Source organism: Mobula birostris, chromosome 17 (genome assembly GCF_030028105.1).
Source record: "Mobula birostris isolate sMobBir1 chromosome 17, sMobBir1.hap1, whole genome shotgun sequence".
Lineage (NCBI taxonomy): Eukaryota > Metazoa > Chordata > Chondrichthyes > Myliobatiformes > Myliobatidae > Mobula > Mobula birostris.
Window position 1 is genome coordinate 56336078 of NC_092386.1, and position 26407 is coordinate 56362484.

General features: G+C 39.5%; 1 protein-coding gene across 8 annotated transcripts in view; it reads right to left on the reverse strand.

The window, feature by feature from the left end:
- The window catches only part of LOC140211695 (transcription factor RFX3-like), a 329720-nt gene that overhangs the window by 45409 nt on the left and 257904 nt on the right, over nucleotides 1-26407 (reverse strand). For 5 of the 8 annotated variants that reach the window (XM_072281765.1, XM_072281763.1, XM_072281757.1 and 2 more), the window contains 5 exons: nucleotides 14956-15057; nucleotides 11004-11185; nucleotides 10797-10916; nucleotides 9270-9391; nucleotides 1613-1731 (listed from right to left, as the gene is read on the reverse strand). In XM_072281765.1, the coding sequence (XP_072137866.1) occupies nucleotides 1613-1731; nucleotides 9270-9391; nucleotides 10797-10916; nucleotides 11004-11185; nucleotides 14956-15057 (645 nt within the window). The remainder of the gene's footprint in view (nucleotides 1-1612; nucleotides 1732-9269; nucleotides 9392-10796; nucleotides 10917-11003; nucleotides 11186-14955; nucleotides 15058-26407) is intronic. The other 3 variants (XM_072281764.1, XM_072281762.1, XM_072281761.1) reach the window with 2 other exon arrangements.

Below are 26407 nucleotides of genomic sequence, written 5' to 3' on the forward strand. Positions count from 1 at the left end.
AAAAGGTTTGTGAACCCTTTGCAATTACCTGGCTTTCCGCATTAATTACTCATAAAATGTGGTCTGATCTTCATCTAAGTCACAATAATAGACAAACACAATCTGCCTAAACTAACAACACACAAACAATTGTACTTTTTCTCATCAATACTGAGTACACCATTTAAACAATCACAGGCTAGGTCCAAAGAAGTATGTGAACCTCCGGGGAAATGCTTTTTACAAAAGCTATTTAGAGTCAGGTGTTCTAGTCAGTGAGATGAAATTGGTGGTTTGGGTTGTAGAAGTGCCCTGCTTTATAAAAAAGGCACAAAGTCAGGTTACTGATAGAGCCTGCTCTTCTCAAGAAAGATCTGTTTATGTGCACCGTCTCAATCAAAACTTTCAGAGGACCTTAGAAGAATTGTAGCGATGCACGAAACCCGAAAAGGCTACAAAGGCATTTCTAAAGACCCGAGTGCTCATCAGTCCACATTGATCATTGTCTACAAATGGAGGAAACTCAGTACTGTTGCTACTCTCCTTAGGCATGGGAGTCCTGCAAAGATCACACCAAGAACACAACGTACAATGCTGAAGGAGGTGAAAAAGAACCCAAGGGTAATAGCAAAAGACCTGCAGAAATCTCTAGAACTTGCTAAAGACTGTTCATGTGTTCACTAAAATGGGAAAACACTGAACTAGAACCCTGGAAGGACACCATGCAGGAAACCACTGCTCTCCAAAAAACACTTGCTGCACATCTCAAGTTAGCAAAAGATCACCTGGATGTTCCATAACACTTCTAGGAAAACGTTCTGTGGACAGATGAGACAAAAGTTTAACTTCTTGGCAAAAATGCACACTGCTATGTTTGGAGGGAAAATGGCACTGCACACCAATATCAAAACATCACCATAGTTGTGAAACATGGTGGAAACAGCTTTATGGTTTTGGGCTGCTTTGCTGCCTCACGGCCTGGACAGCTTGCAGTCATTGAAGGTACAATGAATTCAAAATTGTATCAAGACATTTTGCAGGAGAATGTCAGGGTAGCAGTCCGTCACCTGAAGCTTAACAGGGGTTGGATAATGCAACAAGACAATGATCCGAAACATAAGAGTAAATTAACAACAGAATAGCTTAAAAAGAAGAAAGTTTGCAATTTGGAATGGCCAAGTCAGAGTCCAGACCTTAACCCAATTGAGATGCTGTGGCATGATCTAAGAGGGCTGTTCATGCAAGGTATCACACAAATACTGATGAACTGACACAGTTTTGTATGAAAGCATGGCCTAAAACTCATCTTCGTCACTGTGCAAGTCTGATCAGCAGCTACAGGAAAAGTTTGGTGGAGGTTATTGTTGCTAAAGAAGCTTCTACTAGTTATTAAATACATGGGTTCACATACTTTTTCCAGCCTGGACTGTGACTAAACAACCTGTTCAATAAATACATGAAAAGTACAATTGTTTGTGTGTTATTACTTAAGGCAGATTGTGTTTGTCTATTATTGTGACTTAGATGAATATCAGACCAAGTATTATGAGTAATTAATTCAGCAAACCAGGAAACTGTAAAGGGTTCACAAACCTTTTCTTGCAACTGTACTTGTTGCCCTTAAAATCCATACCTCACAGTGTTCCCTATATAGAATCTGTAGTGTTCTGATGTCCTCAACAGTAATGCCATCCAACAAGGAACTATCTCCAACCTCAAGCTCTATAAATTCAGGAAGAGCACGAGAGGCATCTATCATGGGAATAAATAAAACAAAACATTTATTAACACAATTTATATAAGACAAAACTTTTCTTGGTTTATTGATAATAATGGGTCTTACAAACTTCAATGTACTTGATACAGCAATGAGGGCCATAATTGAACTACTTAAAATTTTCTGTCATTGAAATGATTTGTTGACTGCAATTGGACTTCTTTCAACGATATTAATTTCTTCAAAGATTTTAGTCATATACAGTGCTGTATGGAGTTAATTTGTTTTCTAATGAAAGTAATGTAGCTCTTGCCCCACAACTCATTAAACACAGTAGTTTCCAATGTGTTTTAACATAATGTCTTGGTCATCTTATCACAACAGTGAAATTATTAAGTGAATGATTCCAGAAATTGGTTTGCATAATATCCAAATTTGAAACTATCAACACTGGATTGCGCTGTCGATCATTTCTCAGTAAAATCATGTAATGTAAACCGCATTGTGAACTTCCATAATGGTCATCAGCTTATCTGACCTTTTCTTAGGGTTAAACATACATCATGTGATTCCATCAATACGCCAAAGATTTGCCTGTACCAACATAAATTAGAATTGAAAGCTCTGCAGCACAACCGTCATATAACAGTCTCAGAAGATGTACAAGAATGTCATAGTAGTTTTTGGCTTTACTACTTACTTAAAAGGATATTCTGTTGACTTTGAGATTCCCAATTATACATAAATGTAAATACAGGCTGCTCAAACGATACAAGTTCAGAAAGATCTGAACTAAGATTTTAGCTACTGAAAAATTTGTTTAACGAGTGCCTAAGTGGTGACAATATGGCAGCACCACATTGACATGGACACTAACAAGAATCGTTGGAAAAACTATACCTTTCTCGGGTCTCTCCTGTGAGCAAATTATTTAGAGGCTCAGGTTTTCCAAAGCCTTCATCACTATAATAAAGCAGAAATATCTTTGGACACACTCTTTGCCTGGACTGCTTTCTTCATGGAGGTCCTGCTCTTTTTGACAGGCTCCTTCCAAATCGCTGCTGCAGATTTTTGCCACACATCTCAATTTACTCTCCTTGTTATATGGTCACTCTCACTATGGTCAACACGCTCCTAGAAGACGGCGGCGCAGCTAATGTAGATGAACTGAACACACTGATGAGGGAGGGGGAGAAGTGGAGAGTCCGTCATCGTGCCCAACGCCAGCCCCATAGGCCTGAGTCGATGTTGTAGTAGTAGTAGTAGTAATATCAACAAGGTAACCGAAGTAATTAAATTTTACTTTGGTCCTACAAGGAATCGATACTGAGAACATTTGGATTTACTGGCATTGCCTTCCTATGAATATAGGGAGCTATTAACAACACTCCCATTAACTTCTACAATATACAGGTAGCTGTGGATTACAAAGAATTTCCTAATGATCAGTGCACCATTTCTTGGATGTACATAAGACCTTTTATTTTTACGTAGAGTGCCTCTGCACTACCAGATTTTTCCAGTGGTTGGCACTACGTGGGAGGATGGATATTGGGGGACAAGAGCCAATTTCTACTTCTCTGGCTCTTCACAGTACCGTGTTCTGCAGCCACAGCATCTGAGCATTGATGCAATAATAGACTAATAGTTGAAAAAGCTATTGGTCCTGAAAATGAGATTTCATTATCTGGGCTGTCTTATGGTGCATGCCTAGTACATGAGGAGACTTCAATATTATGTGTTGCATGTTGCTCAGCTTTACAAGTTGAAGACAGCAATACTGCTTTAAGAACAACGAACAGACCCAGAGCCTGGGGGCATAGCAGGAACAAATAAAGAGGAATAGGAATTCCTATACAAAACAGGAGAAGGAGTAGCCACTTGGCTCATGGAGTAAGAAAGATGATGACTGATCTTGAATATGAAACACCATTTTTCTGCCCATCCTCAGAATCTGAGAACTCTTGAGATTCGCTATTTAGTGATGAAGTCTCTCCTTATTTCAGTTGTAAATAACCTACACCTTATTTTCAGACTGTGATGCCTATTTTTTTGACTCCTTTACTGGGAGAAACATCTTCCTCATATCTGTCTTGTAGGCACCACAAACAATTTGGTATGTTTCAATGAAATTTATCACTCATTCTTCTAAACTACAGAGGATACAGACCTAAGATTTTTTTCCTCCTACAACCAGTTGTTTTAACTTTTAATGATAAGCATTAGAGGGCAAAGTAAAAAGAGGATCTAAAAACTAATTTTTGATTGCAATTATTTTTGCATCTGACATGAACAGGAAATGTCAAGGAATCGTAACATAGCAAATACAACACGCTATCAATGTATTCTTGATCATTTTAATAGTATGATTCTGGACTAAGCAAAGATCTATCTCACTTTAATACTGTATATCTGATATTGTAATTCAAACCCAGGAGGATTTTTAATCTGTAGCAGTGAGTTCAATGCCCAGTAGATTCACAGACTTGTACAGCATAGAAACAGGCCCTATAGCCTACTGTGTCTATTGCGAACATCATACCCCTCCATACTAATCCAACTTACTTGCATTAATTCCAAATCCTCCCATGTCTTGCTGATTCAAACACCTGTCTGGATTAAATGTTGTAACTATCCTCACCTCCAGCACCTCCTTTGACAGCTCATTCCTTCGATCATCTTTAAACTTCCTTCCTCTCACCATAAACCAATGCACTCTCCTCTAGTTTTAGACATCCTTTAGACTCTGGCTTTCTACCTTATCTATGCCTCTCATCATTTTATTGATCTCTAATAATGTATGAGATCATGAAAAGGCAAAGTAACTTCACTGGACATGTGATTAGGAAAACGAAGTTAGAATGCACGGTAATTATGGGAAAGATTGAAGGGAAGAAAGCAAGAGGAAGACAAAGACAAATGATGATGGAGACAGCAGCCAGAGAACTGGAAATGAATACCAATGAATTGATCCACTTGACCCGAAACAGGAGTGTGTGGGCCATGGCAGTCAAAGCTCAAACTGGGCATGGCACCTGATGATGATGATGATTATATTACATCTCAGCCTCTGTTGCTACAGGGAAAACTCATCAGCCTATTCAATTCCTCCTTGTAACTCAAGCTCTCCAATCCACGCAACAGCTTTGTGAAGCTTTCCTTGATCCTTTCTAACTTAATCACGCTCTTCTTGTGGTGTGGCAACCGTAGCAAAAAGGTAATCCTCCAAATTTAGCTAATCAATGCCTTGTACAACTCTTGTGCTCAGTGCTTTGGTTGAAGAAGGGATGCCTGTCATACATCGTCTTTGTCACCCTGTCTAACTGTGTTGTCACTTTAAGGTAATTCTACATTTGTACTGTGAGCTGTCTCCATTCAGCAACATTTCACAAGGCTCTATAATTCACTGTGTATGCCTTGCCATGGTTTACTTTCCTAAAATGCATCACTTTGCACTAGTCTGAGTTAAATTCCAGGTGCCATTCCATTGCCCACTTTTCCCAGTTAATCTACACTTTGTGGCCACTTCATAAGGAACCTGGTGTGGTCTCCTGTTGTTGTAGCCCATCAGCCGCAAGGTTTGGCATGTTGTGCATTCAGAGGTGCTCTTCTGCACACCACTGTTGTAACGTGTGGTTATTTGAGTTACTGCCACCTTCCTGTCAGCTTGAATCAGTCTTGCATTCTCCTCTGACCTCTCTCACGAATAAGACACTTCCGCCTACAGAAATACCGTTCACTAGATGTTTTTTTTCGCACCATTCTCTGAAAACTCTGACTGTTGTGTGTGAAAATCCCAGGAGATCAGCAGTTTCTAAGATACTCAAACTAGTCTGATTGGCACCAATAATCAGTCCACAGTCCAAAGTTACTTAGATTACATTTCTTTCCCATTCTGATGTTTGGTCTGAACAGCAACTGAACCCATTGATCATGTCTGCAAGCTTTTATGCACTGAGCTGCTGCCACGTAACTGACTGTTTAGATATTTGCATTAATGAGCAGGAGCACAAGTACATTTAATAAAGTGGTCACTGAATGCATATCCCTCTGTAACTTCAAACAACCTCCACCACTATCCACCACACCACTAATTTTGGTGTCATCTCTAATCTTGCTAATATCACACTACCTTCATTCTCATCCAAGTTGTTAATGTATATGACAAAGTGGCACAACAATGGTCACGGGCCTCCAATCTGAAAAACAACCCTCATGATCTCATCTGCCTCCTACCACTTGGCCAATTTTGTATCCTACTAGTTCTGCCACCCTGGATCCCAAGTGTTCTCATCTTCCGGAGCAATCTATCGTATGGGTTCCTGTCAAAACCTTTGTTGAAACCTACATGGACAATGTTTACCGTTCAACCTTTGAAGGGTCCTGTCTGATGCCAGTGAAATTGGCTTTCCCCCAATTTAGGGCTTCAACTTAAGGACCAGTCCTATCTTTCTCCTTAAATATCATGAAACCAACAGAATTTTTTTTCACTGGTTCCAAAGGACCCCTCTATCGGTACATCACTTGTCCAGTTTAATTTCCCAAGAAGATATCTAACATTATCCCCTCGCTACGAGGACCATCCACATATTACTTCAGGAAACTATCCTGGGCAGCTTAACCAATTTTGAACCCGCCTGATCACTTAGCACAAAGGCAATCTCAGTCAATATCAGGGAAGTAGCAGCGGCTCTTGCAGAGATACTTGCTTCATCATTGGCCAGCGGTGAAGCTCCTAAAGACTGGAAAGTGATTAATATTCTGTTGTTTAAAAAGGGTAGCAAGGACAAGCCAGGGAACTACAAGCCAGTCAGCCTGAGATCACTAGTTGGGAAGTTACTGGAGGGAATTTTGAGGGAGTGGATTTACCAGCATTTGGGTAGACAAAGTCTGATAAGAGAAAGTCAGCATTGCTTTGTGTATGGGAGATGTTCTTGATGAACTTTTCGGAGATTTTTGAAGAGGTAACCAAAAAGGTAGATAAGCATTGGACACTGGAAGTTGCCTATTTGGATTTTCAACAAGGCTTTCGACAAGGCCCTGCATGCAGACAATTCCAGATGATTAAGTCCCATGTGATCCAGGGAGATCTGGTTAGGTGGATTCAAAATTGGGTAGGAGGTAAGAGGCAGAGCGGTGGTTGAAGATGTTTCTCAGAATTGAGACTGGTGACTATCAGTGTGCCGCAGGGGTTTGATGTTGGGACCTTAATATTCATTACCTATATAAGTAATCCGCATGCAAATGCACAAGGCTTTATCAACAAGTTTGTCAATGACAAAAAATAGGAAGCGTTCTTGACAGTGGAAAAGGGTATTGCAGATTACAAGGAGATCTTGATCAAGTAGGGAAGTGGGACAAGGAGTGGCAAATGGATTTCAATATAGTTAAGTATAAAGTGATGCATCTTAGAAAGTCAAACCAGTGTAAGACTTACGCTAGGAATGGTACGGCACTAGAGAGTGTCATGGATAAAGTGACTTATGGGTATTGTTACATACCTCAAGGAGATCTGTGATTTTTTTTTGTGAGAATGATTTAATGGTCTTTTGGAGGTTACCTGATGTAATTTTCCTGCCGATGTGAGGTCATGTGATGACACGTTCACCACGGGTATATAAGGGAAGACCCCAGATGACGCAGTTAGTTTTTAGTTTTCCAGCTAAAACGTGCACCTGTGTCTCCGTTTCTGTTGTATATTTATTTTATGATGCAGTTTCATTTTTTAAAAACGGAGTGTTGCGTTCTGTTGCAAGGTATAATAGTGCTGGATTGGCAATTTTTGCTAGATGTGTTGATGTACCTTATTCCAGCAGTAGTACGGGAGAGTGAAGGCTTTATCGAAGTACAGGACCTGAAGGATTGAGAGGAGTTGGTTTTGTTCGGCAGTTTAACAAAGGATCGACCTTATTGAGTCTTTGTTGAAGGAGTAGTGACCTGCATCGAAGATAACTGTTGCCAAAACAGCAAAGAGTTCATGCAAGGTTTGCTCTCTAGAATTTAAGGTCAGTTGTTTTAAACTGTTTATTTCCTGCATCGTGAATCCTTTGGACAGAACCAGCAGGAAAGTCGTGTCTATGAAGAAATCCTTCTCCAGAGAAGTCTCTCCCAATTGAATGTATAAATCTGTTGGACTTTCGAATTTACCATTTTAAGAACTATATCTGACTTTACCGCTTTAAGAACTGTTTTCGCATTTAACGCTTTAAGAACCAGTGCCGAGTGACGATTTGTTGAACAGCGGCATAGCCGTTAACTTCTGGTTAAGATTTTCGTTTGTTTTAATTATTGTTTATCTGTGTTTAATAAATGTTTGGTTGTTCTTATACAAACGTATAACCTGTCTCGATTGATATTCATTGTTGCCAGTTATGTAACAGTATAAGTGCAGAGTTAGTTGAAAGCAGCATCACAGATAGACAAGATGATGAAAAAGATGTTTAGCAGCTGGGTTTCATCAGTTTGGGCATCAAGTACAGGAGTTGGGACATTCTGTTGCAGTTGAACAAGTTGCTCGTGAGACTGCACCCGGAGTGCTGTGTAGTGTTAAAAGAAAGATGAAGTTAATTGGAAAGAGCACAGAAAAGAGTTACAAGGATGTTGCCAGGACTAGAGGATCTAAGTTAGAGGGACAGGTTGTCCAGGCTAGGTCTTAATTCCTTGGAATGGAGGAGAAAGAGGAGCAATCTTATAGAAATGTTTAAAATTATCAGAAGCTTAGATAAACAGTAGGTTTTATCCCTCAGAGTAGGAGAGAAACTAGGGGACGTAGATTTAGGATGAGAGCGGGAAGATTGAAAAGTGATCGGGGGGCAACTTTTGCATGCAGAGGGTAGTGAGTACATAGAACAAGCTGACAGAAGAAGTGGTTGAGGCAGGTACAACAGTAGCAGTTGGATAGGTACATGGAGATGTGGGGCTTAGAGGGATGTGGGCCAAAGGCAGGGAATGAGGACTGGCTGCATAGTCCTGGCATAAAATTTAAGAGTTAGATATTACATTGCAACTTTATAAAACACTGGTTAGACCACACCGAATATTGTATGCAGTTCTGGTTGCTGGACTTTAGCAAGGATATGCTTGCAATGAAGAGAACGCATGGGAGATTCACTAGGATAAAGCTTAGATTGGAGGACTTTAGTCATGGGAAGAGATTGGAGACTCTATATTTGCTTTCCCTAAAACAAAGGAGGTTTGAGGTGACCTGATGTAAGCAAACAAGACTGTGCATGACAAAATCTTTTTCCCATGGTAGTGGTATCAAAAATGAGAGGGATACATTTAAGGTGAGAGGAAGGAGTATTTTTTCTTACATAAAGAGTGGTACCACTGGAGTTGATGGTATCAGATACTAATATAATGTTTAGAATTAGACTTAAATAGGCAGTTGTATATTGACCTAATATGGATAAATGGGGTTAGTGTAGATGGGCAAAAAAAGTTGGCCTCGATCTTGTGGATCAAAAGGCCCAGTTCTGTGCTGTTTGACACCAAGGTTCTATGACATAAACTAAGAAATTACAAATAATAGTAAACATCAAAGGTTTACTAAAATTAACACAGCATGGCTTACCAAGAAACTGCTGATGATGTTGACTTTGTGCTACAATGGTTTGTTCTGCAGAGTTTGGAACTTGTTGTCCACTTCCTGCGAAGCTGTCCCCTATTCCGTCCAATTTCTGCATAGGCTTATATCTGAGAAACAATATTACCAACACTGGAATGTTTAATGGGAAACTTTGGAGTAAAATGATTTTGAAAAATGTAAAAGAAGAATTCCACCTCAAAGAGAAACAAGAGAAAATAAACTGGGAGTTTCAAACTGGAATAGATCACATTTGTATCACTTACAATGGCAGCATATGCACAAGACACTAACATGAAAAGTTAGTGATAACCTGATCAGAACACCATCTTTACTATCAATAGCCACATAGATTTCCAAATTAGTGGTGTTGTCATTACCATCTCCTTCAATCATTATCTCAAAAATTTAATATTTTTCTAATAAAAATTATTTTAATACAGTTTAATTTTCCATGACTTTTAATTGACACCTCTGTCTTTTCTTTCCTGGCTTTACATTATGGGTTTCAATAATCTTTCAATGAAGGATTATATAAACAAAAACTTTTGGAGGGAAATGGCACGTTGGAATGACATGCCCTCAAATAAACAGTTTAGTATGCATCTAACAGCCTTACATTATTTTGATTTGCCATTGTAAAGTTTAAAATGTTTTATATTGAAAATGAAAGCTACTAACAACATGGGGTTCGGTACCTGCATGAAATGGTTAACCAACACAATATTTTTTTAGTGATTGAAAGATTAGGAAATTATCACAAAAAGTTGATGAGACAAAAAATGGAAAAATGGAAATAACATTTTTAAACTCTCCTGAAAAACTATAAAAATTGATTAAGATTCTATATTGAAAAAACAATTTTTCTATACCCGAACATCCAGTAACACTAACTACAGCACTAAAAGGGTAAAGGTTTCTAAGGTGCACTCAATGGTCAAAATAAGAATTATTTGAAAATAAAGACAGGACAAGATATTTTTCTCACGAAACTAATGCAAGAGCTGAATAAATTCTGTAACAGTGCCAAGATATTCACATTCAGTTGTCTATTTGCTCTTCACCTGAAGTTGCTTTATTGTTTACCACACAGTCAACAGTGAGTACTATTATTCTGTCAGCAAATTCTGGAGTTCACATAATCTTAACAAAATGAGAAAGAGAAGGAAAGTAGAATAATTCATGATTTGAAGGACAGTATTATCAACAATATTATTTTTAGAGGTGGTAGCAAGACACAGATACATGTACTAGTAGAGACACAAGAGATTGCAGATGTTGGAATCTGCAGCAACAGATAACCTGCTGGAAGAACTCAGCGTGTCAGGTGGCATCGGGTGGGGGTGGGGGGGGGAAGAGAAGGGGATGGATAAAGAAATTACCGATATTTCATTCCTGATGCAAGTTTTCAACTCAAAACGTCAAGAATTCTTTCTCCGGCACTGATGCTGCTTGACCTCTGAGTTCTTCCAGCAGACTGTTTGCTGCATGTATTAAGTCTTCTAAAATGCTTACCTCTGTTTCTGATGCATGGGTTGTTGTCTCATGGCCATGTACTGCATATCTTCCTGTAAGCGATTTAGTGGGGAGTCTGGTTTGATCCGGATGCCATAATAGTGATACTTCGAGTTTCCTCTAAGGCAGGAAAAATGCTTTAAATTTAAATAAATACTTAGTGCAATTATTAGAAAACAGTTTTAAAAAAATGGGTAAGTAACTAACCTTGTGCCTAGCCGCCTGGTACGCAGACCCATGAAAATGGAGCGAATAAGTTTCCCAAAAGAAGCTGCATTCACTGGGTCAAGCTTCTGCTCCTGACAGTGACGCAGATAGTGGTTGTACAGAGTGCTTCGAGGAAGGCTGACACCTTCTGCTGTTTCATAGTTGTCCAGTAACCACTGAAGCTAAAAGCACACATAAAACTTGTATTTCTATACCTTTTTAAGTTATGTACAATAAAGACAGCTTAACTATACTGGCCCAACTGTGAGCGTGTGTGTGGGGGATGGAAGTGCTGAATGATAGAACTCTTCAGATGTCCCTCAGGTAAGTCAGTCCAAGACCCAAAAGTAGGATCAGGGAACATGGAAGGAAGTGATGATGACGTAGAAAGTTTCAGCGTTTAAAGTTAGTTGTAATTATGCAGCAAGGTGAAGCACAGTGAGCAGGTGACTGTGTGTCAGAAAGCTGTCCTCTGTGTTCTGAGGTGCACCCCTGTTATCCTCAGCACCACAGTTTGATAATTTACCTACCTTGTTGAATCTTTCTGGATTTGTGTTTTGGACTTCTTTTTTATTGCAAATGTACTCTTTCTTGTAATATTTGTCAACAATTTATCTCCATTTTGTTTTGCTCATGAATGTTGCTTACAAAAACAACATGTGTGTGATGCTGCTGTTAACAAGTTTTTAAATTGCACCTGGGCATATGTGCACTTGTACATATGACAATAAACTCAACTTTGACAATCTGTCAGTGTCTGAGCAAATTAATCTTCTGTGGCACAGTAGGAGTACAGCATGTTTGGGTGTGCTCTTTCAGATATAAACAAGAGCATATACACTGTCGATAAAAGAGAACTGCAGTTCCATTTGTTGGAAATTTTGGCTAATGAGCTAAATTAGAAAATTAGTATTTTAATTCAAAGAAAAGAATTTAAAATTACCATTAACTAGGAGTGAAAGACTAAGTGACAGCTTCTGCAATTATAAGCAACTTAAAGTTAGCAGATTTTTTTTTTAAGACTGTAAGTTTGGAAAATTCAATCATTAGCCAGAGCCAAAAGTAACACAAGACAGGTATATTTGATGCTGATCCTTTTCAGCAGTAAAGGATTTTAAATTATTTTAATCTCCAGCAGAACGACTGGAAACAAAGGGAGATATGATATGATCCCAGTCTATTTTTCCCTCATTTTAAAATATTCAAAAATTTTTGATTTAAATAGTGAGGTACATTCTATGTATGATGTGCCCCTTTAACTTGAACCTGGAAAAACTGCTGGAAAGAAGCCTTCTACTCTTTTGCTAATTAAAGGTTCCCTTTGGCCACTGGAAGTAGTTCTGATTCCACAAGGATACTTGGAGTATCTTATCCTGCCATTCCCTGCTGCTGAACACTTCCACCAACACCTCCCTATAAATTCACAGGTGACACCACTGTTGGTAACACCCTGGATGATAACTGAAGTGGTGTCCAAGGGTGAGATAGATCAGCTGGTTGAGTGGTGTTGCAACAACCTTGCAATCAACGTTAGCAAGACCAAGGAACTGATTGTGGACTTCAGCAAAGTTCAGTCGTTGGAACACACACCAGTCTTCATTGAGAGGCCAGTAATGGAAAGGGTGAACAGCTTCAAGTTCCTGGGGGTCAACATCTCATAGGATCTATCCTGGGTTCAATATATTGATGCAATCACAAAGGCAGCGTACCATGTCATTCTATTTAATCAGGAGTTGGAGAAGATTTGGGATGTCAACAAAAACGTCTTCAAATTTCTAGAGATGTACAGTGGAGAGCATTCTGACTGGTTGCATCACAGCCATGTATGGAGACGCCAGAGCACAGAATTGCAAGAAGCTGCAGTGGAACTGCAGGGTTGCAAGACTCAGCCAACTCCATTATGGGCATAACCTTCCTCACCATCAAGGACATCTTCAAGAGGCAGTGGCTCGAGAATGCGGCATCTATCACTAAGCACCCTCACCATTTGGGACATGCATTTTCCCATCACTGCCGTGTAGGAGGAAATACTGGATCCTGAAGACCCACACGAAACAAAATTAGTTTTCTCCCCCCTCTGCCGTCAGATTTCTGAACAGTCCATGAACCCTTGAACACTATGTCATTATTCCTTGATTTTTACACCTTTTATTTATTTTGTAGTTTATTGTAACTTTGTTACTTTGCAGTACAAAGGCACTTTGTACTGTACTCGCTGCAAAGCAACAAATTTAATGTCATGTATGTCAGTGATAATAAATCTAGTTCTTCTGAAGAAAGGAAAGATCTGTACCAGCAGACAATTGAAAAAATTCTTCAGAACTATTTTGAACAGCCCACTGTTCACTCTTGCAATAAAAGCTTAAAATGATTGGTGTATAAGGTTAAATATCCAATTTGCCATTGAAATTTTACTTGAGCATTAGTAAAAGAAACAGAAGAGTCCACATTAATATTACTGTAAGAATCAAAAGCCGAAAATATGCATGAAATTTCTTGTATAAATCACTAAGTATATTCAAGAAAGTTTTCAACATTTTTTTAGATGTTAAGGACATGAAGTGATTATGGAAGTGGCACTGAGGTAAACTTCAACCATGATTATATGGAATGGCACAAGGAGCTGCTTCTATTTTTTTGTGTTCTCATCTATGTTTTCCCTCATTCAGCATGCATATTATATTTATTTTTAAAACCTTAACAATATTTGAGTAAAGATCATAAGTAATACAAGAGGAGCAGGTTACCTGGGTTAATCCTTACTACTGAATGCATAGTCCATGTTGTTTTGGAACATGAAAAGATATCAAAATGGCAGCCATCATTAGGGCCATGGGGAAAATACACTTGTGCATTGTGGAGCTGGTTTCTTGTGGTAACTTTCAAGGGAAGTTATCCAATGTCTGCTTCACCCTTTATATTGGATACTCATGGAGCTAGCCAGTAAGCATCTAATAGCAAGTGAACCACAATGTTATAGTATGAACAATTCTTGAGCTTTCATTTCCACTACCTTATCTCTAATTTTATTTCACACGTTTAGCTCTCCAGCTGTACAAAAGGATTACTTAATGCAATCCAATATTTACCCTTCAATACTTTTTACCCAAATTCAATCTTTTTATATTATTGCTGATGCCTTTGGAATGTCCTTAGGTTGTCCCTCGACTACACCTGTCCCTCAATTTCAGGTTCGGTTTCTAACCAAGCAAGTTATGACACATTCCATCTCTGTCATTTCTACCCTGTTGGCTTCTTCTTATCAATACGACACACCATGTGCTCCCTAAACACTTTCTTGGCTTGATAATTCAAATTCTACACCTCCTGCTTGACAATACCTTCAATCTAGGTCAAGAAATTGAACTCCTATTCGAACAATTCTTCCATAAACTTTCTTTTCTCTACAAAATTTTAAATAAAGTTCTACATTTCCCTTACCATTTTATTTAAGATTCCTAAAAGTGATGACTATGCAACTTCTTTACAAAGCCATAAATAAGATTTTGAACACCAAAATACCACAGCTCTCATTTCATATTCCTTGCAATATCTTTAACCATTCCATATTTCTGTCTTCGTTCAGCAGCCTCTTAACTTGTTAGGCTCATGTCTATTGGAGAACTAACCACTACAATGCTGTCAATTACATTTATGTTCAGTTTGCTGGTGCAGGTGCACTTGTAGTCTCTTTCTCTTCATCATCTGTACAGTACATTACCATCAATTATATAATTCGCAGATTTTGTCAAATGTAACACATATGTTGGTGATAATCACTACTACTTCTTTTCCTCCTCCATTAATCTGAAAGCAAATTTAACTGTATATATTCACTTTAGCTACCATAGTCACTTACTTGCTTCTGCTCTAGACTATATTAGTGTCTTGGTTGCTAGATCAGGTTTGTAGAAGATGCAGAAAATAAGCATCTGTTTGACCCTAAGCTCACTTTTGTTCCCCACAACTGCACCATTACCAAGACAGCTTTCTTCCAAGTATCCATTTCCACTTTCTTCACAGTAACAGCTTGGCTCTGTGGTAGCATCCCTGCCTGAGTTAGAAAAGAGAAAAAAATAAGTAAACAATTGTATTTATATAGCATTGATCATGACCTCAGGATATCTCAATGCACTTTACAGCCAACAGAATAATTCTTTGAAGTGTAGTAACTGTTGGAATGAAATAAACGCACCAGCATACACTTGCAAGATCTGATCATCTTCAATGTGATAAACCGAATTAATGAATTTTGACAGAAATAAATTATTTACCAGTACATAGATAATGTTCCCCTTGAACTAATTAGTTTTCAATTGTTTATAGGTTCAAGCCTTTGGACAAGTATCTGAAAACCTTAAACTAGGTTGGAACAGGAGGTATTATACCCATAACGTGGTAGTGGACTTAAATTAAATTGAGAAGCTTATCCATTTGATCATATGGTTGCAAAAGCGCCATTGGTAGATAATTTTAAGGAATGTTGCCAGTATCTCAGCTAATATTCATCCCTCAGTCAACATTACCAAAATAAATCGATTGATCACACCTCTTGGGGCTCTTTGTGGAAGCCTATTTTAATCAAATACAATGATCATTTTCAAACAACAGCGATTACTCTTCATAAGGCATTTAATTGGCTGTTAAGTACCCTTGAGTTTTGAGGAAATCACAGCTGCTATATAAACACATTTTTGTTCTTCTTTCAAAATAAGATTTCCTCCCTCCGCTGTTAAGACTTAGATCATGCTTTCAATACTCTTCAGTTCTACTTCTATAACACTTTCTTACCTAGATTTTATTAAAAGCTATTTTTCAGTAGGTTTAACTGATCCAAGTCTCTGTGTAGCCTATTTCCTCACCTGCACGTCATCAGCAGTGTCTTTTTCCACTGCTTCACTGCTCAAGGAACTATGTTCAAGATCCTTATCCTTGCTGTTAGATCCCATTGTGGACTCATGCCACCTTAGTTAAATAAACCCGTACTGACTTAAGTCCTCCTAAGCACCTTCCTTGCATTCACATCAAATGAATATTTGTTCTTTAGACCCCTGGATCCACTGTATAAGCCATTTATTCAGCTTTCACTTCTGCTCTCTGGAACACCCTTCCCAGTGTTTCCTCTTGCCTTTCAAAAATCCTCTTAAACCTCTTTTCTCATGTGCATTTACTTCTTTACTCTATTTTTCTATTAACCCCTTTGGAGTCAGGTATTTTGATCCCATGATTGTAAATTGCTTTTAACATCTTTCTGCAGATGAAGAATAGAATTGCAGGTGGTTGCTAAGCCAGAAGCTAGTAAAGTTTAAAAGCAGGAAATGATGAAACTAAAAATAAATGTAATGAATTTATGTACAAATGGTCAATACAATTCAGACTAAACCCCAGTTTTCTAACCATACATTACACCTAATAGTATGTTAGAAGATCTTCCACGTACCTATAAAAGTGACCAGATTCCTTGCATGAACTTTGCACTTTTCTAGAAATTCAAACTGGGTCCTTTAGGCACATAACGTACTCCAGCATACAGGTCATCATGTATTCTACCTTAGGTGTCATTTTCCAATTATTTGTGTGTGTAAGCAGCCCATCCACACCAATGCAGGCCTTAACTGTACAGTTGAGGCCTGGTTTGGCATGTCAAAAAGCAACCAGGCTTACCTGTTCTGTTGCTGGAGAGTTTCAGGCTTCAGTCTTCTTGCAGATGAATTTGACTGAGTAATTCCCTTGTTGTTCACTTCCACCCACCACCCTGTTACTGGCAAGGTCTTTCAGACCAGATTACAGATCATGCATCACCTTACCCCAGTGAGCGTGATATCTGACCTCCATCGTCCCTTCCCCAAGTGAAGCTGTTTCTCCAACACCCTCCTCCAGATCAAATTCGTCTCGTTTCTCTCTTCAATTCAGAACCACCGTTTCTTCTTTTCAGGTGATCTGTAACTTACTGGATTCCCTTCAGTAGCTGTGTGAAATAGTATATGGTTGCTCGGAACCTTTGAAGAAAACTGCCCCATGTGTTACGCCATATTAGGCTGAATTTTAGGCCAACATGTTGTTCAGGAGCATAATCCTCCCCAACATTGAGCACGTCTGCGAAAGTTGGTGCTTCAGGAAGGTGGCATCCATCATTAAAGACTCCCATCATTCAGGATGTGCTCTCTTCATGTTAATACTATTGGGGAGCCGGTAACAAAGTGTGAACACCCACACCCAACGTTCTAGGACCAGCTTCTTCCCCTGTGCTATCAGATATCTGAATGGTCAATGAACCCACATACACTATCTCATTACTCATCTTTTGCACAAGTTATTTTTATAGTAATTTTTATGTCTTGAATTGTACTTCTGCCACAAAACTAAATTTCACATTATACGAAGAGGTACAGTTGACGTTTCGGGCCGAGACCCTTCGTCAGGACTAACTGAAAGAAGAGCTAGTAAGAGATTTGAAAGTGGGAGGGGGAAGGGGAGATCCAAAATGATAGGCATCTGCAGAATTCCTCGTGTTTTCACATTATACATCAGTGATAATAAACCTGATTTCTGATTCTGAGTATTCCATCACATATCTGATATGCTTTGTATAAGATGGAATGGGTCAGAGGACTCAGAATCTGAGTCCCTCATTACAAAATATCCAGTCTCCAAAATGTTGCTGCACCCATATAATTATATCTACATCAGTCAAAATTCTGGTTAACAACAATCTTTGGAATGCTATTAAAGCTCCAAAACGGTGTCAGTAGAGGACACACATCAAAGTTGCTGGTGAACGCAGCAGGCCAAGCAGCATCTGTAGGAAGAGGTGCAGTCGACGTTTCAGGCCGAGACACTTCGTCAGGACTAACTGTTGTTCGTCAGTAGAGGACACACATTTTTGGGCAGAATTTCACAAAGGACCATATTTATGAAGTCCACCATACGCTGAAGCACTCAGTAAAAGGCACATCAAGAGATCAATCAACATGCAAACATGCTGACCCAGTGCCCACTTCGATGTTCAAATTTAATTAGCTGAACATACAGTACATCTAGCAACAGGAAGAAAAGACCCTACAAGAATTCTATTTAAAGCCTCATCTAGTATGATTTGCTTCGGATTTTGCCCAGCTCAACCATGCCGACCACGGTGCCCAACTTACTAGTTCCATTTGCCCATATTGAGTGATCGGATAGAGGAGAAAAATTAGGTCAGTATAATTTTTGATGGTTTCATCTATAAAGCAAAAGATTCATCAAGAACTAGCCCAATATTTGCCAGCAGCATCCTTTTTTCGCCCCCAGAGGTGAGGTCATGCAACATTTGTTCACTCTGATTAGTTCCTATTCCAACCTTTACATCTGCATTTTATAGAGTGGGCCAGTGATAAGAGTGCAGTGAATGTGGCCATGACAATGCTTGAGGCTAATAGCTAGGAAATGGGACTTAATGATAATTTCATTGAACTTCCTTGTGGCACTGCATCCAAGTGTTCCTTGCTTGATTTCTGGCATCATCTCCCACTCTATCTGTTTCCACCTTTTTGAGCATGTCTAGGAAGCCACTTGATCTTTGCATCTCCCTCAAAAAATCCCTGCTGCGTAGTGTCTGAAAACCTTGAATGCCATTCCTCCCGTGGCTTGATATTCATCAAAGTTTGCTGATGACACTTGCAGAAATGCCTCTTACTCAGGTTACAATACTTCTCCCCTCTACCAGCTTTAGTTTGAGCAACCCATTCGGGATAAAGGGATGCCCTCACATGCTCATGCTTACCAGGAAAGTGGAGGGAGACAAGGCAGTAGATGTTCTCTACATGGACTTGAGCAAGGCATTTGACAAGGTCCCACATGGGCATCTGGTCAAGAGGGTTCAGTCACTTGGCAATCAGGATGAGAAAGTATTCGGATTAGACATTGGCTCTGTGAGAGAAGTCAGAGAGTGGTAGTATAGGGTTGCCTGTCTGACTGGATGCCTGTGACTAGTGGTGTGCCACAGGGATCGGTGGTGGGTCCTATGTTGTTTGTCATCTATATCAATGATAACGTGGTTAACTGGATCAGCAAATTTGCGGATGACACCAAGATTGGGGATGTAGTGGAGAGTTAGGAAGGCTTCTGGAGAGATCTGTATCAGCTGGAAAAATAGGCTCAAAAATGGCAAATGGAATTTAATGCAGACAAGTGAGAGGTTTTGTACTTCGGTAGGATCAGCCAGGGTAGGTCTTACACAGTGAATGGTGGGGCAATGAGGAATTTGGTGAGAACAAAAGGGATCTGGGAAAACAGGTACATGATTCATTGAAAGTAGCGTCACAGGCAGATAGGGTCGTAAAGAAAGCTTTCGGGAGATTGGCCTTCAAAAAAATCAATGTATTGAGTATAGAAGATGGCAGTTTTGGAGCATAGTATGCAGTTTTGGTTACCTACCTACAGGAAAAATGTAAACAAGGTTGAAAGAGTGCAGAAAAATTTTACAAGGATGTTGCTGGGCCTGAAGCATCTGAGTTATAAGAAAAGATTGAATAGGTTAGGACTGTATTCTTTTAGAACATAGATGATTGAGAGGAGATTTGATAGAGGTATACAAAATTATGCGGGGTATAGAGAGGGTAAATACAAGCAGGCTTTTTCCACTGAGGTTGGGTGTGACTACAACTAGAGGTCATGGGTTAAAAGTGAAATATGACAAGTTTAAGGGGAACATAAGGGGAAACTTCTTCACTCAGAGGGTCATGAGAATGTGGAATGAACTGCCAGCACAAGTGGTGCATGGGAGCTCAATTCCAATGTTTAAGAGAAGCTTGGACAGGTACATGGATAGCAGGGACATAAAGAGCATGGTCCCGCTACAGGTCAATGGCAGTAGGCAGTTTAAATGGTTTCGGCATGGACTAGATAGACTAAAGGGCCTGTTTCTGTGCTGTACTGCTCTATGACTCTAATACTGAACAGAATTGAAAGTGTGCATTGAACATCAAAAAAACTCTTAAATGAGTAGATTTTACATTCTATTTGTGCTGCCTGCACTACAATCATTAGGCATGAATTATGGATGCAAGGGGTCGCAGTCATACAACATGAAAACAGGACTTTCAGCCCAACTTGTCCATGCCGACTGTGTTGCACAGTGAGCTAGTCTCATTTACCTGCTTTTGGCCTATTGCCCTTCAAACCCGTCCTATCCATGTACTTATTTAGATAGCTTCTAAGTGTTGATAACATGCCCCCTTCAACCACAATTTTTGGCAGTCCAAATATGTACCACTTTTTGCATTAAGGAGCTGTTCCTGATGTCCATTTTAAATCTCTCACAAACGTATGCCTTCATATATTTGCACCCCCTTCCAGAGGAATAAAAAAACTCTGTCTTTGCCCCTCATGATCTTGTATACCTCTATTAGGTCACACCCGCGGGGATAAATTCCTAATCTTTGCAACCTCATCTTGTAATTCTGGCCCCCAAATATAAGCAACATCCTGGTAAATCCTTTGTGCACTCTTTTTAATTTAGTAACATTATTTCCTATACACAACTGTACACAATACTCCAAGTGTGGCCTCACCAGCGTCTTATATAACTACATCATGGGTGGCACGGTAGCATAGTGGTTAGCACAATGCTTTACAGCACCAGCAACCTGAGTTCAATTCCTTCTATTGTTTGTAAGGAGTTTGTACGTTCTTCCTGTGACCGTGTGGGTTACCTCTGGGTGCTCCTGTTTCCTCCCACGGTCCAAAGATGTACTGGATAGTTGGATAATTGGTCATTGGAAATTGTCCCATGATTAGGATAGGGTTAAACTAGGGGTTGCTAGGCAGTGTGGTGCAAAGGGCCAGCAGGTCCTACTCCATGCTGTATCTTAATAAATAAATAACTTCTCAACTCAATGTTGGAAGAACTCAGTGAGTCTGAGCAGCATCAGAGGGAGGAAAGAAAGTGTCGACATTTCAAAATGTTGAAATAAAGTTGCGTGTTGCTCCACATTCTTGCATTTGTAACCTCTTGTACTCAGTGCCCAGATCGATGAAGGCCAGCTAGCTAAGTGCCTTTTTCATCAACCCTATTTACCTGGGACGTCACTTTCGGCAAACTATTCACTTGCATTCCTAAGTAATTCTGTTGCGTAACACTTCCCAGGGCCCTACCATACACCATACAAGATCTATCCTGGCTTAGCCTCCCAAAATGCAATACCTCACATTTATCTGGATTAAAAACCATTTGCCAACCCTCAGCACATATACACAACTGATCAAAATCCCCGTCTACAACATCACCCATTTTGATTTCATCCACAAACATAACCAATGCCTTGTACATTCACATGCAAATCGTTTATATAAATTACAAGCAGAGCTCTCAGCACCTACCTGTGGCTTACAGTCTGTTTCCTATCACTGAGCCAATTCTGAATCCAAACCACCATCTCCCGTTGGATGCCACGTGACCTAACTTTCCAGATTAGTTAGCCATGAGGGTCTTGTCAAAGGTCTTGCTAAAGTCCATATAGTCAACATCCGCTGCCCTAGCCTCATCCACCCTCTTGGTTACCTCCTCGAAAAACTCCAAGAGCTTTGGTAGAATTGATTTCCCACACACAAAGTAGTACTGACTGACCTGAATCAGACCCTGTCTCTCTAAGTGCTGGTAGACCCTGTAACCCAGAATCCCTCCAACAATTTACCTGTCAACAGTGTTACATTCACTGGCCTGTAATTTCCTGGCTTGATCGTGCTATCTTTTTTACATAATGGTACCAATTTAGCCACTTTTCAGGAACCTCATCTGTGGCCAAAAATGAAGCAATAATCTCCGCAAAAGCCTTCATAATTTCTTCTCTACCTTCCTACAAGGTCTGAGATTGCACCTGGTCAATCCCCGGTTACTTATCCACCTTAAGGCACTTTAAGGCCTCTAATATCTCCTCCATGCTAATTTGTATGGGGTCCAAGATAAACACCATTAATTTCCTCAACTCCTTAAATTTTTCCATAGTACAAGTTGAAGAGAAATGTTCATTTCAAAGTCTCAGCCATTTGCTTTTGTTCCACACACAGCAGCCATGCTGATCTTTAACAGGATGTATTCCATTTCTAGCCACCCTTTTATTCTTAATATACCCACAGAATCCCTTGGGAGTTTGTTTGTGATATAGCTTGTGATCTCATTTGTTCTTAGAACTGGCAAATATAATACTAAAATAGGCTCAGAATCCCAATTTGCCTTTCTTGCTGCTGATCCAGTGGGTCCTCACTGTGATGCTGAGTGAGACCTCCATGCAATTTGGTTTTCCAGTAAAATCTCTTGGCACTTATGTTGGTAGGATGCTATAACTGTTTAACAGTTTATTAATATTTGGTTTTCATAGTTTTTGCCATCCTCCTTGATGCACAAGATGAGCTGAGATGGCTCCTGAAAGATTTATTTATATTCATATTAGAAAGCAGAACATCCATTGTTATTCATGGCTGGATCATATTCCTCCAGAGAAGGGGTAAATGGCCTACACTTGTCAGCTACTTACCATTCTACAGGTTTACTGTCAAGTGCTGAAGAACACTACTGAGGCAATGAAAACCAGAGCTGTTTTTTTGTTTATGCCGAGTTATTATTAGCAACATTAAATTACAACAAACTCTACCTCTCACTCTACCAATTCCATCAAGCTAGGAAATCAGCACTGGGTCAATGAGGAATGCAGAAAAGCATTCCGGGAGTGGTACTCAGTGTTCTTGAAATTGAAATGTCAGTTTGGTGGAAGCTGCAACACAAGACTGCACGTGTACTAAAGAGCACACAATAATTGCACGTATGGGATCCAACCAAAGCACTTCTCTCCCCCTGTACTTAGTTTTGATGTGTGGACAATAAACAGGCAAAAAGGGTAAGAGGAGAAGATTCTGAGAACACCTGCACCCTGAACAGCAGGATTAGCACAAGAACTGAAGATGAAGCATGTGGGATATGCTATCATTTTGTCAGATGTTGTGAGTAGATGATCTTGGCATCCTCCTGAGATCCTCACTATCATAGAAGCCAGTCTTTATTCCATGTGATATCATAGCTAAGCACACAGGTTACAGCAAAGGTTATAAGAACAACAAATTCCTATTGGTAATAGAAATCCAAAATAAGCATTCCTTGAGTCAAGTTGCTCCAGTTACAATTACAACACTGGGATCAACCAGATCTTGTGCAATAATACCCAGTTATGTCCCATTGACATAAATCAGGAAAATACAATAGGATAATTACTGCACAGCTGGTTTACTCTCAGCGCTGCTCGCAATGGAAGGCATCTTCAACAGTGCTGTCCTGCGGTACAAATGACAATAACTGAATTACTAATGCATATACTGGGCTTCATCATTACCACTCGGCTCCAGACCTTTTCACAAGCATGGACCAAAGAGATAAATTCCATAAGTGAAGTGAAAGGATTGCTTTGACATCAAGGTGGTACTTAACTGAGAGTGGCTTGAAGAAATTCCAGAAAAAAACATCAATATGCATCAAGGGAAAAACAAAGCAAGGGCAAGAGTTATATCTTGCATAGAAAGCTGGTGTTGTTGTTGATCTATTCCACAGCTCCAGCATAACAGTACAGGAGTTCCTCAGGGCCAAGCATCTCTAGCTGCAAATGCAATGATCTTTTTTTTCCATTATAAAACCAAATGTACTAGTTGATGGTTGCACAATGCTCAATTCCATTCGTAACGCCTCAAAAAATAAAGCAGTCTATACTTGGTTACAGCAAGATCTGTACGGTTTTCCAGCATAGACCAAGAAGTGGCACTTTGTATTTGTACTACAAAAGTCCAAGGAACACCTCCAAGACTAAGTCTAATCACTTTCATTTGATATTCAATTGTTTAACTGTTGCTAAGTCCTCACAATCAACATTCTGGAGGGTACAGTGTCAACATTAAACTAACCTAACCTGACTAGCCATGGTTAATATGGTGGCTGGACAAGCAAGACCAGAGGCTGGTTATTCTATTATTTCTTGATAACCTAAAGCTGCTTCATCCTTTACAATGGTCAACTAAGGAGAATTGATGGAATATTGTAAACGTGCCTGGAAGAATGCAGTTCCAATAATACTCGATAAGCTTGACACATTCCAGGAACAGAGGCCCACAAGATTAACAGTCACTTAACATATTGATCACTAATTTCCTCTGCTATCACATGAAAGTGGCTTCAGTATACGCTATCCATAAAGTGCATTCTTGTCAGTTGCATGAACTGCTCTAATGGCATGTCCCAGTTCATAATCTCTACCACTAAGAAGTACTGCAACATTTTCTGAAGAGTTGCACATAGAATCGAACATTGTGCAGGAGCATGGATACACCATTATCTGCAGTGAGCCCCCGCCCCCCGTCCACCAAACTGCACACCATTTTGTCTTGGAAACATACTACCATTATTTATGTGTCACTGGGTTAAAGTCCTGGTGCTCACTATCCACCAGCATTGTGGGAATAGATTCATCAGGATTACAGTCATATAAGCAGGTGATCCACCTCTCAAAGACAATTGGAGATGGGCAATAAATGCTGGTCTGCCAGTAATCTCCAGATGTTGAAAAATGATAGAGGAAAAAAAATTACCTCAGTGTCAATAAATCAATAGACAGGTACTGTATGTAGTCCTAAACGATGCTGTGAGCAATCTGGGGACATCAAAAGCCTCTTGTAAATTTTGAACACTTTTGTTCATAAGTTCTTTTTAAGGATGAGGGTAGAAGTATGGAGTGGTAATTGAAGGGGAAAGGTCAAGTGATGAAGAATTCAGGAAAATGATTAGTGTGAATGACCTTAGCTTACTAAGTAAAGCATGGCAAATATAGATACACAAATAGCTTTTTGCTCTGGGTGGAAGAGGAAAAAGTCATTCCAATTTTGATCCTTAAAACCCAATTGAACATACTGTGCACAGGTTAAGACAGCAAATTCATCTGAGACTAAAGAAAAATATACTTAAAAATCTGTTGGTTGATAAATACAATGCATTACATTACTACAAACCTGGTCCAGATTACATAGTATCTCTAGATACAAATGCAACTTTATATGCTGGAGAAAGAAACTTCAGACCAATACTGGTCCTCACGGGGTTACAAGCGCCTACCTTATGGGCTGCCCATATATATGAAAGAACATTCAGGACATTGGTGAAATGGAGATTGGGATGGATTTGATGGCTGCTGCAAGGTGCGATTATCATCTACTGAGTGGAATTGGAGGAAATCTGTGTGCCTTCTCTATCGACCCCCTTCCCAGACATGGTTTTGTTCATTTCCAACTTACAAGCAGTTTGGGGTATGAACAGTTCTCCAGAATGAAACCCTGTAGTAAACTGACTGTGTGCCATTTGAATATTTTGCCATAAGTTAATTCATTTTCACTTTTCACAGGTCCTCCTTGACCTGTTAAGTATTTCCAGCAGAATCAATTTTGATGGTTCAGCTGACAAACATAAATCATAAAATTTGTATTTGTTATTTAATTTCACGCCATGCTCCTTGTTCAGCTTTCTAGCATCAACAGTATTTGACTTTATCAGAATATCAGAGTAGCTGCTCTACTGGCTGAACAGAGTTTGTTCATGTACAAGAAAAAGTAAACTTCTTTTTTATTCTATTCTTTGTTCTACATTTTATATATGCTGGTATATACATCTGGCATATGAAAACAGCATTTAGGAGAAAATTGAAATGAGAAAAACACAAACTCAGAATGGGAAGAAAGCATGCAGAGAGCTCATGTGGTTACTGATGTGTTGAGAGGGCTCTGGCATCCTGAGTGGCTGACATTCCCCTTAGATATTTAGTTTAAACAATAGAATTGGTAACTGATACACGTAATTTTTCACAAACGTACTCACCATAATTTAAATAATTTCTTTGACAGGATAATTAAGTAAAAAGAAATGTACTGAACCACCATAAGACCATAAGATATAGGAACAGAAGCAGGCCATTCAGTCCATTGAGTTTGCTTGCCATTCAGTCACGGGCTGATCCAATTCTACTAGTCATCCCCACTCCTCTGCCTTCTCCCCATACCCCTTGATGCCCTAGATTATGAAGAACCTATCTACCTCTGCCTTAAGTACACCCAATGACTTGGCCTCCACAGCCGCTTGTGGTAACAAACTCCACAGATTTACCACCCTCTGACTAAAGTAATTTCTCCGCATCTCTGTTTTGAATGGACGTCCTTCAATCCTGAAGTCGTGCCCTCTTGTCCTAGAAACCCCTACCTTGGGAAATAACTTTGCCATATCTAATCTGTTCAGGCCTTTTAACATTCGGAATGTTTCTAGGAAATCTCCCCTCATTCTCCTGAACTCCAGGGAATACAGCCCAAGAGCTGCCAGACGATCCTCATATGATAACCCTTTCATT